We start from the raw sequence: 21,231 nt of genomic DNA on the forward strand, positions 1-21,231 counted from the left end.
TTATTTTTACTATAATTTAATTCTACTAAAAAAATTCAGGCTCCTCCACAATGCCTATGGATATGATTAATTCTGTTTTATATTTTAACTCTGCTTTTAGCAAAAGTTAAAAGAATGAGATTGAAAAAAAAGAAGAAGAAGATATATTTTATAATGAAAGAAAACTCAGTAAAATAATAATAAAGTTGTAAAATAATATATATTATCAAAGTTGTTGATGTCCTAATTGTTTTTATGTAAAGAAAAAAAAGAACTAATGATATTTTTGAACCCCCAATAAATATTATTTTTATATTATTTACTTCCATACAGATAGTAGTGCCACTTGTAGTATGGTTAAAATATCTTAAATATTTTGCTGTAAATCAATATGAAAACTGAGTAATGAAAAGTTATAAATAAATAAAATTCGGAGAAAAATAATAATGTACCTTTATGGTAGCTTTCTTAGCTTCTAAATGAACAACCAAATCAGTTAATAGAGGGCATCTTTTCACTGAAAAGGATATAACGATTTCAAGAACTGCTGGTGTTGGAGCATACTGTCATTTCCCACCCTGTCTTTGGCAACTCTGAACACTTGTTTTAATTGAGGGCAAGCCTCTACGTTTAGAGTCAAACCCTGAAGCCCTTGTGGTGACATCGACGTTGGAAAAATATACTCCAAACCATAACAATTAGATATGCTGACGTCTCCTAACTCTGGGAAGCACAAAGAATTATGAGAAGTGATGGTCGATGATATTTCTCCCTCGTCACCTTCCAATTCTGTCACTATTTGCTTCATTTCATCACAGTAGCTTACTTCAAGGCCTTTCAATTGTACTAGACTTTGAGCAAGAGAGACTGAACAGAGTGATTTCAAACGTGGGCACTTTTTTATAGTCAAAACAACTAAGCTTTCAAGTCTTACATGTTGGGTCGGAAAAATATATTCCAAACCATCACAAGTAGATATGTAGACCGTTGTTAACTTTGGGAAGGACAAAGAAGTATGAGAATTGATGGTCGATGATATTTCTCCCTCGTCACCTTCTAATTCTGTCACTACTTGCTTCAATTCAGGACAATAGATTATCTCAAGTTTTTCCAAGAGTACGAGACTTTGAGCAAGCGAATGTGAAAAGAGTGATTTCAAATGTCGGCAGTGTAGTATAGTCAATTCAACTAAGCTTTCAAGTCTTACATGTTGGGTTGGCAATTCCCATATGCAACTCAAATCTGGCAACCTTTGAAGACGTAAAATCTTTAAATTTGAAAGGAGTGGAGCTTCATTTTCCTCCACCTCCTCCATTTGAAATACCACTTTTAGATTCTTGCAGTAATCAATTCTCACTAGTTTTAGGTTTCGTAAGATCATTGATACTGACACCTTTTGTTGTGTTTTATTAGTCAAGCATTCTACATACTCATCCTTGATACGTGACACTTGAAGAGACTCTAAATTCCCAAGTAATTGGGAAACTGCATTGTAAGGAAACACTCCCTCAAATTTCAAGGATCTTGCTACGTCAAAAGTATGACCAAAACTGAACATTTCTTCGTTACCAGAACATATACTAAAACAGCTTATGCACATTTTGTATTTTTCTAATTCAGGAAACTTGAAGTCTGGTGGAAAATGTAGAAAAGATACCTCAATAGATAGTCTCGTTAATCGGGTCAAAAATTTTATCTCGAGAAATATATCATTACTTCCATTTCCCATATTTAATTCTGGTAGGTACAACTCCTCTAGCTGAGACAACCTTCGAATGACTTCAGGTTGAAATCTCCAAGGAAACCTACAATTGATTAGATCCAATATCTTTAGATTTTCTAACATCCCTAATTCATCTGCCAAACCCTTGGATGCCCAACCACCCAAACTCAGAATCTCAAGTGTTGTTAGGTTTCCAAGGAATGGAAAGTCCTCAAAATAGTCCAAATGCAGAGCACGAAGTTTTGGTAGGAACGTAAGAGCATACAAGGAAATAAACCGCGTAGCTGTAAGACTTAAAAACTTTTAGTTCTCTCATTCCTAGAAAACATGTACCTTGTACATCGCAGTTTTTAAGCAATAGGATCTCAAGCTTCGAATACATTAATCTATTAGGAAATTTTTCCTTTACACTGCCCAACAATGAGATTGCTTCACTGATTCAGAGTTTTTATTTAGTAACTCTAATCTAGATTTGATCATAAAATCACTTTCTTCTTCTGATGCAATCCATAGAGCAACATCACGAACTATGTCATGTAACTTAATATACCTAACCAAGCCAAAATAAAAGAAGATACATTAAATAATATTTTATTATTATACAATTTTTAGAAGAATGAAAGATAAAAGAATCCAGAAAAAGGAACAATATGAAGAAAAAAATTTAATAAAAACAAAGAGGTGGAGGAAACTATCAAATTTAGTATACATCTTAATCAAAATTTACATTATATAAATTAGAGTTAATATAATATTTGGTTCTTGACATTTTCTCCAAACACTTTTTCTTAATTTAGTATCTAAATTTTTTTTTGGCTCAATTTGGTATTTAAACTTCACAATATTTCTTAACTTGGTACTTAGGCATTTTTTGATCCAATTTAGAACGTGAACTTGATACTTTTTTCTACTTTAGTATCTAAACTTTTTTTAGGTTCAATTTGGCATCCTAACTTGTTAAATGATATGCAAATTACCCTTAAGCTACAAAAATATTGTTAGTATTAGAGGAAATTTGTGTTAAAAATTATGCATTGAGCTATACTTAAAAAATTAATATTAAATAAGTAAACGATAGTTCTAAAAACCCAAAATAAAAGAAATTCATTATTTTAAATTAATAAAATAAAATAAAAATGTTAAACTAAAAGTAATTAAACATTTAAAATATTAAAAAGAAATTCGATATCACTTATCACATGTCGACCATACATCGATTATTTTTACTACCTCATAAAAGAATATTATTAGTATATTGAAGTAAGTTGTATAATATTTGACAAGTTTAGGCACTGCATCAAACAAAAAAAAAATTAGGTACCAAATTAGAAAAAAGAGTAAAGTATCAAATTGAACCCCAGAAAAAGATTAAGTACCAAATTAAGAAAAAGTGTTAAGTTTAGGTGTCAAATTAGGGAGAAAATGTTAAATTTAGGTACCAAATTGGAAAAAAAAATTAAATACCAAATTTAAAAAAAAAGTCAAGTTCAAGTACCAAAATTTAGCCTATAAATTATTAAATCATGGAATATGTAAGGGATTAAAAGATATAAAAAGCTACTTAGCTTCAATGTTTTTGAGTAAGATTTATTGAATGTAAGGCTAAAGTTAAAGTAGACCTATGGGTTTATGTTTTATTTTATCATTAAAATATTTTTAATATTTTTATTTATTAATATTTTAATGGGTAATTAATATTATTATAAGAGTATTTTTTTCTTGTTATACTTTTATATACTCTTCAAAATAAAAGTATAATAACTAATAACATCATTTGAGAATCAAACACGATAAGTAAATTTATATAAAAATCTTTTACCTCTTCACCAATAATTATTTACTAAAATAATTTTATAATATATTTTTAAAATAAAATATTTTCATTTATCCACGGAGTGACAAAATCCCAATCAAGAAAGTGATAATTTGGACCATATATATATATATATATATATATAGCTTTGCCTTGGAATTTAAGGATCATACCTTCCAAAATCTCCACCTCGCTTAACAAACCTGATGAAGCCAAAATGAAAGTAAATAGCAATTTATTATTATAATACAATTTTTAGGAGATGAAAATATAAAGAAACTAGAAAAGGAACACTAGGAAGAAAAAGGAGGAGGAAAATATGAAATTTAGCTATAATATATCTATATATCTTAATCATATTTTACATCATGATATGAATAATTAAATCTTGGAATGTGTTAGGGATGAAAAGAAACAAATGGCTATTTCTTAGTGTTAGTCTTTACGAGTAAGATTTATTGAATCTAAGGCTAAAGTTAAATAAGACATGTAGGTTTATGTTTTATCATTAAAATATTTAAATTTATTATATGTTAATATTTTAAAGAAAAATATTTGATACACAATTTATAAATGTTTTAAATTTTACAAATAGGGTTAAGGGGCTGATAAAAGTCCTATAGAGAATGACAATTTGTTAAGGCTACTTGTTAAAGAAGAAAGTACATTAAGAGTGTAACCTATATTTTAATAAGTAAAAAATATTTCAAATTAAAATTTAAGATGTATATAATTTGTAAGGAAATAATAATTTTTTTGTTCACATTAAGAATCTAAAAGTTTTTTAGTTTTTTAAGTTTGTGTACTTAACAAGAAAACTCTATTTAGAATTCTAAATCTTGGTATACCCAAGTACCAATTAATGAAAAGGGATAAGTATGTATAGTTTGAAAAGGGATCATACCTTCCAACATCTCCATCTTCTAACAAGCAAGAATCTTTGAGGTAATCGATGACTTCCAAGACTTGAATTCTCATTTCTTCAATAGAGTTAGCCTTGTCATATAAGTTCAAACCCCAAGCATATTGCACCAAGTCTTCCACATTAATTGAGTCATCTTCAGGATATAATGCACATAGTAAGAAACATGTTTGGGACATCTTGTCCTTCAAATGTTCATAACTGATCTTAAGAGAAATGTAGGCATTTTTCTCTCTTTCTGTTTGAATGCTTGGAATCTCCATTAATCCACTTCTTTCAAGTTTTTTTTTTGTGCATCTTTCCACCTATCAAGAGCTTTACCTTTTAAAGCCTTTGCTAGTTGTTGTGTAGAAGCGTGTGAAAGAGTAAAATTATTGTACTAAAAAATCACACTAAGTTCAATTCCCAGGAAAGAGAGGTGGATCACGATGATCACTTAAGTACCAAGTCTTTCCTAGCCAGAATATCCCTCTATCGTAATTTAATAGCACAATAAATCACTACAATCACATTCACAAAATATGAACAATAAATAGTAAAGAACACCAGAATTTTAACGAGGTTCGGCAAATCTTGCTTACCTCCTTGGGCACTACCAAATATATTTCACTCCAAAACACAAGTGAAACTTTACAAATAGGGAGAGAGAACAATGCCTTAAGTAGAGAATGGCAAATGTGGGATGATGAGAATGAGCAATGGTTGGCTTATTTATAGTTGAGGTTCGAGGGCCACCTTGCAAAGTCTCTATTCACTTAGGGACCAAAAATTGCTATTATCCCATGCCCAACACTAAATAAATATTTGGTGCCCATAACTTTGACCTTTCCAAGGTATGGGTAGGTATGGGAAAGGTATGGGCAAGGTATGGGGTATATTCTAATAATCTCCACCTTGAAGATTTGATTAGGATAATCTTATCTTCACACAATTCTTTCTGCCTTTGACAACAATACTTGATAGTGTCTTCTTCAACTGTTAAACTTGCAGGATATTGATCAAGTTCAAACAATATTCGAACTTGGTTGCTGTTACCACCTTGGTCATCATATCTGCTGGATTATCTGCAGTCTTGATCTTCTGAAGACAATATTTTCCCCTCTTCAATAATTTCCCGCACAAAATAGAATCGTACGTCGATATGCTTTGTACGTGCATGATAGACTTGATTCTTTACTAAATGAATAGCACTTTGACTATCACAATACATGTTAATATGCTCATGAACCAACCCCAAGGTTTTAGCCATACCTTGTAACCAAATAGCCTCCTTTACAGCCTCTGTTACAGCTATGTACTCAGCTTCTGTGGTTGACAATGCAACTGTAGACTGTAATGTAGACTTCCAACTTATTGGTCCTCCAGCAAGTGTAAACACATAACCGGTGGTTGATCTTCGCTTGTCCAAATCACCGGCATAGTCAGAATCAACGTACCCAATAACACATTTACCAAGTGTATTATCCTGCTTGAACAGTAATCCAACATCTACGGTCTTCTGAATATACCGTAGAATCCATTTCACAGCTTGCCAATGTCCTTTTCCAGGATTATGCATATACCTGCTCACTATACTAACTGCCTGTGAAATGTCGGGTCTTGTACACACCATTGCATACATCAAGCTACCCACTGCATTAGAATACGGAACTTGCAACATGTATTCTCGTTCTGTATTCGTCGAAGGAGATAGTTGTGCAGAAAGCTTGAAATGAGAAGCCAACGGGGTACTTACAGGTTTTGTTTGCTCGTTCATGCCAAACTGCTGTAGTACCTTCTTCAAATACTGCTTCTGAGACAAGCTAACTCTATCATGAGCTCTATCTCTCCATATTTCCATGCCGAGAATCTTTTTAGCTTCTCCTAGATCTTTCATCTCAAACTCGAGATTGAGTTGAGTCTTCAATCTTTCAATCTCAACTTTGCTCTTAGATGCTATTAGCATATCATCAACATATAAGAGCAAGTACATGAAAGTTCCTTCTTGTAGCTTCTGAAAATACACGCAATGATCAAATTTACTTCTTGTGTACCTTTGCCCTTTCATGAACTGATCAAATCGCTTGTACCACTGCCTTGGAGATTGCTTCAATCCATAAAGCGACTTTGTCAATTTGCAAACCCAATTTTCTTTTCCAGCAACCTTGAATCCATCTGGCTGAGTCATATAGATTTCCTCTTCCAAATCACCGTGTAAAAACGCGGTCTTCACATCAAGCTGAACTAGTTCAAGATCATATTGCGCAACCAAGGCTAGCAAAATCCGAATAGACGAATGCTTCACAACTGGAGAAAACACTTCATTGTAGTCTATTCATTCTTTCTGAGCGTAACCCTTTGCTACTAATCTAGCCTTGTATCGAATTTCAATTTTACTAGGAAATCCTTCCTTCTTTACATATACCCATTTGCATCCAATTGCCTTCTTTCCCTTGGTCTGTATCACCAACTCCCAGGTCCTATTTTTATGAAGAGACTGCATTTCTTCATTCATTGCTTGCTTCCACTTTACACCATCAGGGTTACTTATTGCTTCTGTGTAAGTAGAAGGAACATCATCATCTGCAATTGGAAGTGCATAGGCCACTATATCATCAAAGCGAGCAGGCTTACGAATCTCTCTTCTTGGCCTCCTATATGCAATTGAATCTTGTTGCTGTAGAGGTTCTTGGGTAAGAACCTCTTCATCATTTGTCCCTCCAATATTAGCTGGATCATCGTTAACCTTTTCAAGCTCCACCTGCTGCAAAGTACTACTGGTTTTGTCATCCTTTTGTGAATCCTTGTACTTAAACATGGTTGATTCATCAAAATTCACATCTCTACTGAAAACAATCTTCCTTGTATCAGGAGACCAGAGACGATATCCTTTTACTCCATTAGTTATTCCCAAGAATAATGTTTTCTTTGCTCTTGGGTCTAACTTAGATTCTTTTACATGATAATATGCAATGGAACCAAATACATGTAAAGAATCATAATCAGTAGCATATTTACCAGTCCACATCTCCATAGGAGTTTTTCCATTTATTGCAGCTGATGGCAAACGGTTAATTAGATGGCACGCATATGTAACTGCCTCAGCCCAAAATTCCTTGCCCAATCCAGTATTGGACAACATACATCGAACTTTCTCCAGTATAGTTCGATTTATGCGTTCTGCCACCCCATTCTGCTGTGGTGTATCCCGAACAGTGAAGTGTCGCACAATGCCCTCATCTTGGCATACTTGTAGAAATGGATCGTTTTTGTACTCAGTACTATTATCTGATCGAATTCGTTTGACCTTTCGACCAGTCTGAGTCTCCACCATCTTCTTCCATTTCAGAAATGCATCCAAAACTTCACTTTTTCTTTTCATTAGATACACCCATACTTTTCTTGAATAATCATCAACAAAAGTAACAAAATAGTGCATACCTCCCAAAGAAGCCACTTTGGTAAGTCCCCACACATCACTGTGAACGTAGTCTAGAATTCCTTTCATATTGTGAATTACTGGACCAAATTTTACCCTCTTCTGCTTGCCCAGAACACAATGTTCACAGAATTCCATTTTGCAAGAATTTGCACCTTTCAACAAGCCTTGCTTCGCCAATGTCTGCAAAGTTTTTTCACCAGCATGTCCCAATCGCATATGCCATAATCTGGTAGCCTCTGAATCTACATCTTTTGTAGAAACTGTTGATGTTGATCCAATAACTGTACTTCCGTTTAAAAAGTACAAGTTATTTCTTCTTGTGCCTTTCATCACCGTCAGTTGCCCAGCTACTACTTTTAGTAATCCATCTCTCAAAGTGATTGTAAGCCCTTTAGATTCTAGGGCCCCTAATGAGATGAGATTTTTCTTCAAGCTAGGTACGTAGCAAACATCTGTCAAGACTTGGATTGAGCCATCATGATTCTTCAATTGGACTGTACCCACTCCCATTGTCTTACAAGCACTATCATTGTCCATAAGAACAATTCCACCTTCTAGCTCTTTAAGACTAGAAAACCAGTCCTTATTAGGACACATATGGTAAGTACATCCTGAATTCAAAATCCACTCATCCGTTTGACATGCCATTGCCATGCCAACCAAGCTAAAGTCTGACTCCTCATCATGCTCCACTACACATGCATTAGAAATAGCCTTGCCCTTTTGTAGCTTAGGACAATTCTTTTTCTAATGCCCTTTTTCACGGAAAAAGGCACATTCATCTTTGGCGGGTCTCCCTTTGGACTTTCCCCTTCTACTAGATTTGCTACTGTGTGAACGACCTCTTACTGTTAAGACTTCTGCAGTTGTATCTTTGTGATCTCTTTTATCTTTCTTTCGAGTCTCAGATCTATACAACGCACTACAGACTGCATCAAATGTGATCGTGTCCTTTCCATGAAGCAATGTGGTGGTAAGATGATCATATTCATCAGGAAGAGAATTCAAAAACAATAATGCCTTGTCTTCATCTTCAAATTTCTCATCCAAATTTAACAAGTCTGTTAAAATTTTATTGAATGAGTTCACATGGTCATTCATCGACATACTGGGTGCATACGTGAATCGATAAAGTTTCTTTTTAATATAAAGCCTATTTTCAAGACTTTTCGTTAGAAACTTTTCTTCCAGTGTATCCCATAACTTCTTCGCTGATGTCTCCCTCATGACAGAGTACTTCTGCTCTTTGGCCAAACATAGGCGGATTGTACCACACGCCTGTCTATTGATCTTGGCCCACTCCTTGTCATCCATCTTGTCACGCTTTTCTTCAAGGGCTATATCTAGCTCTTGCTGACATAAGACATCTAGGATCTCACATTGCCACATACCAAAATTATTGGTACCGTCAAATTTCTCTACTTCAAATTTTGCATTTGTCACAATAGTCCTTGCTGATGACGATGCTGCTGCCATTTTTCTCTCCAATCCCAACTACTGTATACGTGAACAGTACCGTATACGTAAATAGTGTTGTATACGTGAATATGACCGTATACGTGAATAGTACCGTAAACAGTTGTATTCTCCAAGTACGAATCTAGCTCTGATACCAATTGTTGTGCGGAAGCGTGTGAAAGAGTAAAATTATTGTACTAAAAAATCACACTAAGTTCAAATCCCAGGAAAGAGAGGTGGATCACGAGGATCACTTAAGTACCAAGTCTTTCCTAGCCAGAATATCCCTCTATCGTAATTTAATAGCACAATAAATCACTACAATCACATTCACAAAATATGAACAATAAATAGTAAAGAACACTAGAATTTTAACGAGGTTCGGCAAATCTTGCTTACGTCCTCGGGCACTACCAAATATATTTCACTCCAAAACACAAGTGAAACTTTACAAATAGGGAGAGAGAACAATGCCTTAAGTAGAGAATGGCAAATGTGGGATTATGAGAATGAGCAATGGTTGGCCTATTTATAGTTGAGGTTCAAGGGCCACCTTGCAAAGTCCCTATTCACTTAGGGACCAAAAATTGCTATTATCCCATGCCCAACACTAAATAAATATTTGGTGCCCATAACTTTGACCTTTCCAAGGTATGGGTAGGTATGGGAAAGGTATAGGCAAGGTATGGGGTATATTCTAATACTAGTGTTACAATGGCTAAAGGTAAGCCCTTGCATTCTTTTGCAATTTTCTTAGCCTCCCCAATAACACGCGAATCAGCTTTCTTGAGACCTGCATTGATTTCGAACAAAGTCTATGCTTCATCATCTTCCAAAACCTTCACTTGAACTGTCTCCTCACATTCCATATGTTGGCAAACATTATAGTTGCGTGTTGTCAAGATGATTTTGCAACCCTTTTCATCTTTAACCAATGGAATACCTATCTTTCTCAAATTCCCATCATCATTCCACTCATTCCATAGATCATTGAGGATTACGAGAAACTTTCCATTACTCAATCTACTCCATAACTCTGTTGCTTTGCCGCCTTTAGTGTTCTTCCCAAATTTCAAGTCTATGTTATCTGAATTTTTTTTTTGTATTTTTTCAATGTCTAAAGTTTCGGACACAGTGACCATTATAACTCGATCAAATCCGTTGACTTCACCACCCACGTTTCTGACTAAGGTGGTTTTGCCCACCCCTCCCATCCCCCACACCCCTATTTGTTTTTTACTTTATCGTCCTTCAATGCCTCCATGATCTTATTGAAAGCAGCATCTGAAGATTTTAAATCCACATGATCCTTAGATGTGACCAAATCTAAGTTAGGAAGCTTGGCACAATGGCCGACTAGTTTAAATTCGGATTTTTTTACGAGATCAGCTATTTCAAATGCTTTATTCTCAATCTCCTGACTTAATTGGTATCGCCAACACCAATTAGGACACAGACGGAAGCATCTCTTATTTTCTTCAATTTTAGAGTCCAAAACTTTTACATCCTTTAGGGCATTTTCTGCCTTCGTCAGCCATTCATCTACTTGGTCGTAGATCACTTGAGTTCGAATCTACAATTTAGCCTCCTCAATGTCTTCTTTCACTAGAGTTTCTTTTGCAGCCAAATCTTGTTGGTTTTGGTGCAGCTCTTGAACAATCTTACGAAAACGAAATAAGTAACGAATACGACGTTCGATTGGCTTCACTAAATAGTCTACCAACAATGGTGCCACCAAACCAGAAGCAGCACTGAGACCCCACTCCGAACCCATTGTTGTTAATCTGAATTCACATAACAAATCTGCTAAGCCTAAGCAAAATGGTAGAGAATACAGTTGAGAATAGTTATGAAAATGTTGAGAGTTACCCCTTAAGATTATGATGAAGATATATTATAATGTGATGTTTAGAAGGCGCGCTCCTTGCTTCAAAGAAAATGCTCCAATTCTAAATCTGAAACCAGAGTCGTTGAGGCTGTGAGCAAAAGTATAACAGATATTATTACTCCAAAAAAACAAAGTATGACAGATATTTGTTATGAAGTGCTAATAACTATTGTTCTTGATATATATTGATGGTCATATTTTATTATTTAATTTAACTATACTTTATATGATTCTTAAAATTTTATATTTTTAAATAATGTTTGCCACATATTGTAATTTCGGGCTGCCATTTCACATTGTGTTATTGGCTTTTAGAGCAAAATCGTAAAAAATTTGACCAAATTAATCAAGTTCTTAAAAACAATATCCTAATTGAAATCATTAATCAATTTGGGTTTTTTTTAAACTAAATTACATTAGTAGTCACCCAATTATTAGTAAATTTTTTTTAGTCATCCAACTATGAAAAGTTACAAAATGGTCTTTTCAATCACCAACTAGCTAATGGTGGCATCTTTTAAAATTGACATAATAGTAAATTTAATCCTTAACATTTATAAATTATGTCAATCTAGTCTTAGTTCTAAAAAATTGAACTCTCAACATTTACACATTGTGTAATTTGGACTCCTTTTTTTTTCATTTTTTCTTTTCTTTATGATATTGAGGGTTAATTTTAAAAGAATGAGAAAATATGAAAATTATTATCTTAGATTTTTGGGTATTTTCATTTTTTGTATATTTTCAATCAAATGTAGCTGATAAATTTTTTTTTAACATTTTAGGTGAAAAGCAAAACTGCAAACAAAAAAGGACCAATTTACAGAATGTGTAAATATTGAGGATTAACTTTTTTTTTAGAATCAAGATTGAATTGGCATAATTTATAAATGTTGAAGATTCAAGTTGCTATTATGTCAATTTTAAAAGTTGTCACCATTAACCAGCTAATGACCCAAAAAAAGACATAATTGAATAGTTTGATGGCCATTTTGTAACTTTTCATAGTTGGTGACTAAAAAAAAATTTCTATTTTTATTACTTTTTATAGTTAAGTGATTAAAAAGGAAATTTACTAAGAATTGGTGAGTAGTATTAATTGGGTAAGAAAAGGGATAAATCCATAATTAATTCGTTTGGAAAATGATAAATTAATTATGTTTTACTCCTTTGAAAGTAAATACAAACTTACCACTACTACAATACTTTAGATGTTTCCTTTCTACGTCTGTCTTAATAGCCAATTGCTCCATATCTGACCTTAATTATTAAAGTAGGACTAGATTTATAGGTACAACTGAGTTATTCTGAGGGGAAAAAGTTACATAATTAAAGATAAATGATTTAATATTTATTTTAATCTCTAAACTATTACTTTTCTCATTTTGATACATAAAATATTCTTAGTACTTAATTAGTCCAAAGCCTCACGTGGCAAATTCAAATATATTATATAATTTTAAAATTAAAATTAATTACTTTAATATATTTATTTTAAAATTATCTATTTGTCTCATTAAATAATTTCATTAAACATCAAAATTATAGACAATAAGTGAAAGACTTCCTCGGTGGGCATAGCTAGCAGTTGGCCACACTTTAAAATGCCTAATATGGTAACTGAACTATCAATTTGTGTATTATTCGATACCTGTATATTCATAAAATGTACAATGTAATATTTATACTTTGAAAATATTTACTATGGTACCTAATATATTAATTTGTGTATTATTATAGTACTTAAAGTTAAAACCCTTAGCAAATTCTAAACTAACTAATGGGAATTCAATACATAAATTTTTTTCTAAATCACCATTCTACGTAAATGATACAACATTATGTGACAAAAATAAATAAAACAAAAAGTAAATAACTAAACCTAAACAACATAAGTTCAACTTTACAAAAATCATCACACTTTAACTTAAAATTTCTTCAATTTTTTAAATACCCTTGAATTTTCCAAATATTTTCAAAATTTATACAAGCCAAAATATCTCAAAAATTATGTCTCTTACTTCTTATTGAACTTGAATGAGAGGTTGAATAACTTGATTTCCACTACTATTTCATTATTTATTTATTTATTTATCTCTTCATGTAATATTATATTATCCATGTGAAATTGATGATTTGGAAAAAAACCATATGTTAAATTTTTATTGGTTGGTTTAGTAATTACTGTGGATATTGACTCCAAGTACCATAATAGTATACAAATTAATAGTTTAGGTACCACTTTAATAAACAAAAATAAAGTACAGGGGCTTAATTGGACATTTTGAAAGTTTAGGGCCACACTAGAACAAACCCTAAAGTATAAGGGCCTTTGATGCGATTATCCCTTTTTTGAATTTAATACTATCTCGAAATCATTTTTGCATATAATTCTTATTTTGGTTATGGATGGTTTAAAGGATCTCAAGTGAGGCTTTGATAGATTATTTATATTTTATTTATTAAAGCTAAATGTGATTAAACTGGAAATATGATCCAACAAATAAGGAATTGAGTTTAATGGCTAAAACAAAAGCAGTACTAATGAGAATAAGGAAGAGGTTCGTGTCTCCATACTTACCTCCATTGCGTTCAATCATCAGTCTTCATGAGCCGCTGTTACTTCAAGTAAAAGCTGGTTTATTTTTTATTTTTGTTTTTGGAAAAAAAGAGACACCACTGTAGACGAAGAAATTAATGAGAGTTCTTTTTTTTTAAAGTCGAAATGAAGAAGAATAAAATTAAGAAGCAGTTTGTTTTTTGGGGGGCAAATAAAAGAAAAGAAAAGAAAATGGGAGTGGAGAAAAAGAAAATAGAAGGTAGCTTCTTCCTTTTCCTGTTAAGAGGAGGAGACTGGTGTTAGCATAACTAATAAAAGTTAGTTAGTCGGTTATTAGTTATTCTGTTAATAACAGATTACCTGCATTAGCTGTTAGTAGTTGGCTTGCATGGCCTGTATGTTTATAGTATATAATAGTTTGTATTCACTCTGCTCAAGGGTAGAAATTAATGATACTCTCTATTGTCATACTTCTTTGTTTAGTTTAACAACTGGAAATCAAACTAAAGAAGATGAAAATAGAGGAAACACCAGATTTTAATTTTTCGTGAAAGGAAAAAAGATGGTGAGAACGGTTGCAATGAGAATCTTAAACAGAGATGAGAAAATGAAGAGCAAAGATTAATACAAAGGGCCCTCAAATAGCTGGATTCAAATTGTAATATATATATATATATCATGTGATGTCTGAAAATTATTCCGAGATATCTAAAAATTATCTCAATATTCCTGAAAATATTTTATAAGTTAGGGTTAGAGTTGACTAAAAAAAACAAAGAGGGTGAAGAGCTATCGTCTATGTGAAATTTGTAGGAGCTTTCCTTTGACAAATATTTTCATATGAATGGCATTTTAATCCTTTATTCTATTCTGCTAATCACATGGTTTCCTCTGATTTTGAGATTTCCCCTAAGTTTTATAATCATTAATCTCATAAAATATGAGATTTATTATAACAGACTTTATAACGTGGGAATATTATATTATTTATCCAATTTTTTTCTGTGGGAAAATATTCGTATTTTTTAATATACATTTAAAAAAGTATAAAAAATATTGTTTATGAGTATCACCGCCTAGAAGTATATATTAATTAGCCGGATCTAACTAAAATCATAGGCCTCATCAATATTTTTAGGCTCAGTTTGACCTAAAAAATAAATTTAAATTTTTGTCTATACTCAATTCAAATTATATATGTTAAACTCTAACCGACCTAATTCATATAGGCAATGAGTAGGAATGTCACCTTGTGGAAGAGAATTTGCACAAACGAAGGCTATTTACTTGATTATCTACAACTCTTTACTTGCTATTTATTTTTGAAAAAAAAACTAAATTAATCTGTAATAAATATAAAATACCGAAGGCTGTAACCTAAGGCAAAGTAGCCTGATGCTAGATTTATTCAAATACTGCTATTGCAAGAACAAAAAAACATATGTTCAATTAGGTAGACAAAAAAAAAATGCAGCTATATCTGAAAACATGATCCATTTATAGACACCTCTACTGTGGATGCAGCATTTAAAATTTTCTAGAACAAAATATATTATCTGTGGAAGTATGGTGTGTATACCGAACAAACAAGCTGGACAAATCAATACTCTTCAGTGCATAAAAAAGCCTTGTCATCGGGATCGTAGTGTCAGTCTGAACAAATGACTTCATGTATGAATGCTGATGGAGCTGTCCAGTCTGTTTCAGGTTTCTCTAGTGCAGGTGGAGTCCTTGGAGCTACAATCAATTTTTGGGAAATTGTTTAGTTGTTGTTGTGAAATTTTGGGACATTTTAAATGATATACTTCTAATCCAAAAACAAGGTTATGATGAGGTTATCATCTATGTGGATAATCTTGAAACGGTTAAAATTATTAGTGATACTAAATTTGAAGGTTCAAATTCTATTTTGATTAAATGAATTTAACAATTATTTTTAAACAAAGAGAAGTGATTTTTGAAATATGTTACTCGAGAGTTTAATAACACAGATGATGCAAAAACTAAAATGGCTTGCCTGAATTCTGAAAACATTTTATGAGTTAGGGTTGGAGTTGACTAAAAAAAATAAAGAGGGTGAAGAGCTGTCGTCTATGTGAAATTTGTAGGAACTTTCCTTTGACAAATATTTTCATATGAATGGCATTTTAATCCTTTTATTCTATTCTGCTAATCACATGGTTTCCTCTGATTATGGGATTTCCCACTAAGTTTTATAATCATTAATCTAATATTTTATAAGATTTATTATAACAAACTTTATAACGTGGGAATATTATATTATTCATACAATTTTTCTGACTTGGGAAATTATTCCTATTTTCGAATATACATTTAAAAAAATATAAAAATAATATTTTTATAGGTATCACCATGTAGAAGTATTCATGAACTGAATCCAACTAAAATTTTAGACCCGATCAATAGTTCTAGGCTCAATTCAACCTAAAAAATAAGTTTAAATTTTTGTCTAGACCCAATCCAAATTATATATGCTAAACCCGAGCCTGACATAATCCATATAGACAATCAGCAGCCAACAGGAATGTCACTTTGAGGAAGAGAATTTGCACAAAGGAAGAATAGCTTAAGAATAATTACTTGATGATCTACAGCTCTTTACTTGCTATTTAAAAAAAAAACTAAATTAATCTGCTATAAATATAAAAAATGGAAGGCTGTAACCTAAGGCAAAGTAGCCTGATGCTAGATTTCTTCAAATACTGCTATTGCAAGAACAAAAAGGTTCAATAACATTTTTGGGTCCGATTGAAAACAAAGCGAACAAGAGATAGAACCTTCCATAGTCAGGAATTCCACATCCAGTGCTAATTCCCGCTCTACTCAATACCACAACCTTGGTGCTGCAACATACAAATAGCAGTCAAATATTTAACCCATTAGAATACATTTACATCGTCAAATATTTAACCCATTGGAATACATTTACTTCGTTTATTGTGTGGGTACAACTACAACAGGAGCAATATGCAAAGCCAAGGACAAGAATAACCTTTGGTCAATGAGTTGATACAAGTGCTTTACGTCTTCAGCACTCGGAGGATCTGCTTGGGGAACCACCTTTTTGTCTGAAGGTGAACAAATGAACAAATGAATATTTTTAAATGTAATAACTTAATTAAGTTTATTTAATAATAGATAACAAAATAATTTCCATCTCAACAAAGTAAAAGAAAGAAATTAGTGACAGTCAACAAAAAAAAAAAGACCACGAATGTGGCAAAAACATTATAGAGAAGTTAGATTTAACTGTCACATCATAACCATAGTTAATTTTTAACAGTTAATATTGGTTAAAGAATTTATTTGACTAATTTTTTTGTTCAAAGATTTAATTGGATCTAAAAAATTTGAAAAGACTTAATTTTTTGAAAAAGTTGCCTTCGGTTTATCAAATAATACCTTACTCTTCTTCATTGATATGGGTATATGATATTTTTGGGTTTCCTTTATATTTTTCCACTCCTCCATCATTGGTGAAAATGCGACGTGCAATATGTACATTGGCAAATTAATGGACCTAACCCTAGAAAATTGTAGGAAACACCCTCTCCAATCACCTTTCAATCTCTCAAAAAAGAGCTAAAAGGCAACAAAGTTCATCATTCTTTGGACAGAAAATTTATTCATTTCAATCCCAAAAAGAAAGGGAAAAAAGGGACTGATAATGAAAAATGAAGCAAAATGATAGCAAGTGCTCCTCTATGTCTACCCCAAATTGCTAGTACCTCTATTTATTGCAAGTAACTTTGTTCTACAAATAAATCTCCCTACACTTAAGTTTTCCATTAATACTTTTTTTTTACTTACAATCCATTTGGTAGGAAAAAGTTGAAATGTAATGGTGGCATTACATTATAACATTGGGTTGAAGCCCAGTAATCCTTATCTCTTCCCTAATTATTGAATGCATATATTCGCATGCATAAAATGGTAGGCAAAACCTAGCTATGCCTGTTTTTAGTTTTCTTTTGTTTATTGCACACTTCTTTTGAACAAGGAAAAGGAAGAAACCGACCGAAAGAAGGGAAGTGAAAAGATAAAAAAAAAACCTTTTCATTTGCTTTTAATATAAGTTACACATGACCTGAAGTTAAAATGAGACAGTTTTTTATTTTACAAGTTTAAAAAAATCATGAGATAAATAGGGAAAAAAACTTTTTTTATCTCACATATTTGAAATTTAAAAAAAATTTGTTTAAAACCATTTTTGGTACATGTTATAATTAGGGAGGGGATGATAACAATCAAATTTAAATCCAACTCTCTGGATATAGACAAAGGTTTAACCATTGCTCTCTTATGTCGTTGGTACTTTTGTATAGGTTTAAATGTGCTCTAAGTTTTTGTATACTTTTTTTGCATTTAGAATTTAATTCTCCTACTTTTATTTCATGGAGTTTAGTTTATTTATTTTTTTAAATTTAAAAATATCAACCCAACTCTTAACATTATTAAATATGCTCTTAAATTCAAATTTATAACAATATTTTCTTTGCTACATGGACACCAAGTGAGTACTTTTTAATTTTAAATGTCACACTAGCAAATTTGACATAAAAATTTTAAAACGGCATTAACAATTGGACTTAAATTTAAATTTTGAAAAATATATGAACAATATTCTTGAAAATAAAAATAAAAAACAAAATTCCAATTTTATAAAGAATACTACAAGGTACAAAATTTAACTTTTTTTAATATATAATTATAACTTAAAAATTAAAATGGGACTAAATTTCAAGTGAAACAAAAAGAAATTGATAAGAAAATGAGAAATGGATTTGGAGGATAAATAGAGGAATGTTGACGTGGAAAATTGATTGAAGTCAAGTAACAAAATCCGGAAATCCATGTCCCCATGCCAAACATGTTTAGATGATTGAATCTGCAATAATAAGCTACATTGGAAACAGTGTATGAAATAGATTCTACACCAATCCCATCCCATCCCCTCTTTCTATTTCTCATGTCTGCATGTCTCTCTCCTTTCAATGCTACGTTGAAAATATGGGGTGAGGTGAAAACCCTCATCCTTTTTACTTCTAATCCCTGTTGAATTCTTAGATTTAGGCATAATGATTTTTATCCAACTCTAATTTTATAAAAAAATTTATTTTAGTCATTCATTTAAATTTGTGTCTCATTTAATTTTTAAATTTATATTTTTGTCAAATCACTTTAAAATAAAAGGAAAAATTAATGTTTTTTAACTTTACTGACATGGTATACATGTGGATTGTTACGTGGATAGCATGTCAGCATTAAATTAATTTTTTAAATACTAAAACATTTAAAAAATATTTTTAAATATTTTTATACTTTTTAATAATTTTAATTTCTAAATTATTTTTTTGCATTTTAAAAAAATTAAAAATTAATTAAATGCTAATGTGTCATTCATATGGCAATCCACATGTATGCCACATTAACAAAGTTAAAAAACGTTAAATTTTCATCCATTTTGAGGTAATTTGACAAAAAAACATAAGTTTAAGAACTAAAACATACAAAAAATTAAATGTAGGAGTAAAATAATTTTTTTTTATAAAGTCTAAGGGCCAAATAAATCGTTATGCTTTAGATTTATTGAAACAAGTTTTTCAAGAGTTGAAAACATACACGTATGAGTGAGTGAAAATAATTATCTATATTAATATGAAAATTAATTATATCTTGAGTTGAGATGGTAAAATTAACCCTAAAACATAAAAGATAAAAATATCTCTCTAACAATATTCAATCATTTATAAAATTGAAAGGTTTTTAGTGAATTCACAAGTGAGTTGGGACTTAGTTGACGATGATACCAACTCAGTCCCCAACTTCAAATATTAACTAGAAATTCTTACACGTATATATTTATGGAAACCACATATTTAGAACACATAGGTGTGTTTAAAAATAACATACAATAAATAAGGAAACATATGTTTTATAATAGCAAATGAAATATGTATGATGTTAAAATAAAAAAGAGAGAGAGAGAGATTAAATTGCAAATAAAACGAAATTTTAACTCATAAGTACATCATATTAAGAATACTAAACAAATACAATTCTTTTTCATGGAGTTGTCACACTACACCAAAACAGACTTTTAGCGGCGTTTTAAAAGAAAACGCCGGAAAAAATCAAATAGATGGAGTTTTAGCAGCGTTTTTAAAAAAACGCCGCAATAGATCGAGCTTTAGTGGCATTTTTGAAAAAGCGCCGCTAAAAGTCGACTTTTAGCGGCGTTTTAGTAAAACGCCGCTAAAAGTTTAAGCAAGACGACGTCGTTTTACATGAGCTTCATTGGCAGTAGCGGCGTTTTCCCAAAAACGCCGTAACAGATCAAACTTTAGTGGCGTTTTTAAAAAAGACGCCGCTAGAGGTTCGCCTTTTGCGGCGTTTTTGGAAAAAACACCGCTAAAATGTTAAACAAAACGACGTCGTTTTATATGAGCTTCAATGACATTAGCGGCGCTTTCCTAAAAACGCCGCAATAGCTCGCACTTTAGTGGCATTTTTCTAAAAAACGCCGCTATAGGTCGCATAATTAGCGGCATTTTTTTGTAAACGCCGCTAATAGGTTAAGGCAAACGACGTCATTTTAAATTAGCTTCAATGGCATTAGCGGCGCTTTACTTAAAACGCCGCAATATATCAATCTTTAACGGCGTCTTTACAAAAACGACGCTAAAACATTAAGCAGACCTACGTCGTTTTGTTTGAACTTCAATGGCATTAGCGACGTTTCTCGAAAAACGCCGCTAGAGTTTATGGGGCAGACACATTTTCTTTCTTTAACAAAGTAAAACACAACAAAATCATTACATTTTTGAGTTCTTTATTACTTAATATTAGGTGTTTATGGGTGCTAAATATAATATTTGTTTAAATATAATATCATATATTTTATATTTGTTTGAATTTATTTTTAGTGGGGCTTAAAATATAGGTTTAACATTTTGTTAAAGCCCACTAATACTTGCAAATGATTAACCTAAGTCTATTTTAAGTCCAATCATATTATATTTTTAATTTTTATAAAATTATGTCATTTTAATTTAATATTTTTTATTTATTTAATTTCTCTATATAGTTATCTTAATATTATTTTAATGTTTATATTAGACTACTATATATTATACATTTAGTATAAATTTATTTTTTATAAATTATAAAATTACATAGTATATATATAAAATATTATGAAGTTGAAAACGGATTAGACCAAACTCAGGTATTAAATGTTTCAGTCTAACTTATTTTTAAATGAATTTAAAATTTTCTATTTAAACTTATTTTTAAATTTAATATTTTTATAGGTTTAAGGGTTATGATTTAGGGTTGATGATTTATGTTTTATGATTTAGGGTTTGAGGTTTTTAATTTAAAAGGTTATGGGTTTAGGGTTTAAGAGTTAGTGGTTAGTGGTTAGGATTAAGGGATATATATGGG

The 21,231-nt window shown here is 31.5% G+C and overlaps 1 protein-coding gene across 1 annotated transcript; it reads right to left on the bottom strand.

Moving 5' to 3' along the window:
- Positions 1-493: 493 nt before the first annotated feature.
- LOC107939110 (probable disease resistance protein At4g27220) lies at positions 494-4,700 on the bottom strand. Its single transcript, XM_016872386.1, has 4 exons — positions 4,420-4,700; positions 3,689-3,718; positions 1,696-1,784; positions 494-1,611 (listed from the first exon to the last, which is right to left on the bottom strand). Exons 1-4 carry the CDS (start codon positions 4,698-4,700, stop codon positions 494-496), a joined length of 1,518 nt encoding a protein of 505 aa, XP_016727875.1.
- Between the last annotated feature and the right edge of the window lie 16,531 nt (positions 4,701-21,231).

The sequence above is a fragment of the Gossypium hirsutum genome, chromosome A01 (genome assembly GCF_007990345.1).
Source record: "Gossypium hirsutum isolate 1008001.06 chromosome A01, Gossypium_hirsutum_v2.1, whole genome shotgun sequence".
Classification (NCBI taxonomy): Eukaryota; Viridiplantae; Streptophyta; class Magnoliopsida; order Malvales; family Malvaceae; genus Gossypium; species Gossypium hirsutum.

What these genes read in the sequence shown, in the direction of transcription:
- LOC107939110 (XM_016872386.1), bottom strand. Translation starts at nt 4,700, where the DNA reads ATGGAGATTCCAAGCATTCAAACAGAAAGAGAGAAAAATGCCTACATT. An exon ending in GAAGATGGAGATGTTGGAAG is followed by an intron (nt 3,719 to 4,419) that starts GTATGATCCCTT and finishes TGGCTTCATCAG; the next exon opens with GTTTGTTAAGCGAGGTGGAG. An exon ending in ATTAAATATGGGAAATGGAA is followed by an intron (nt 1,612 to 1,695) that starts GTAATGATATAT and finishes ATTTTCCACCAG; the next exon opens with ACTTCAAGTTTCCTGAATTA.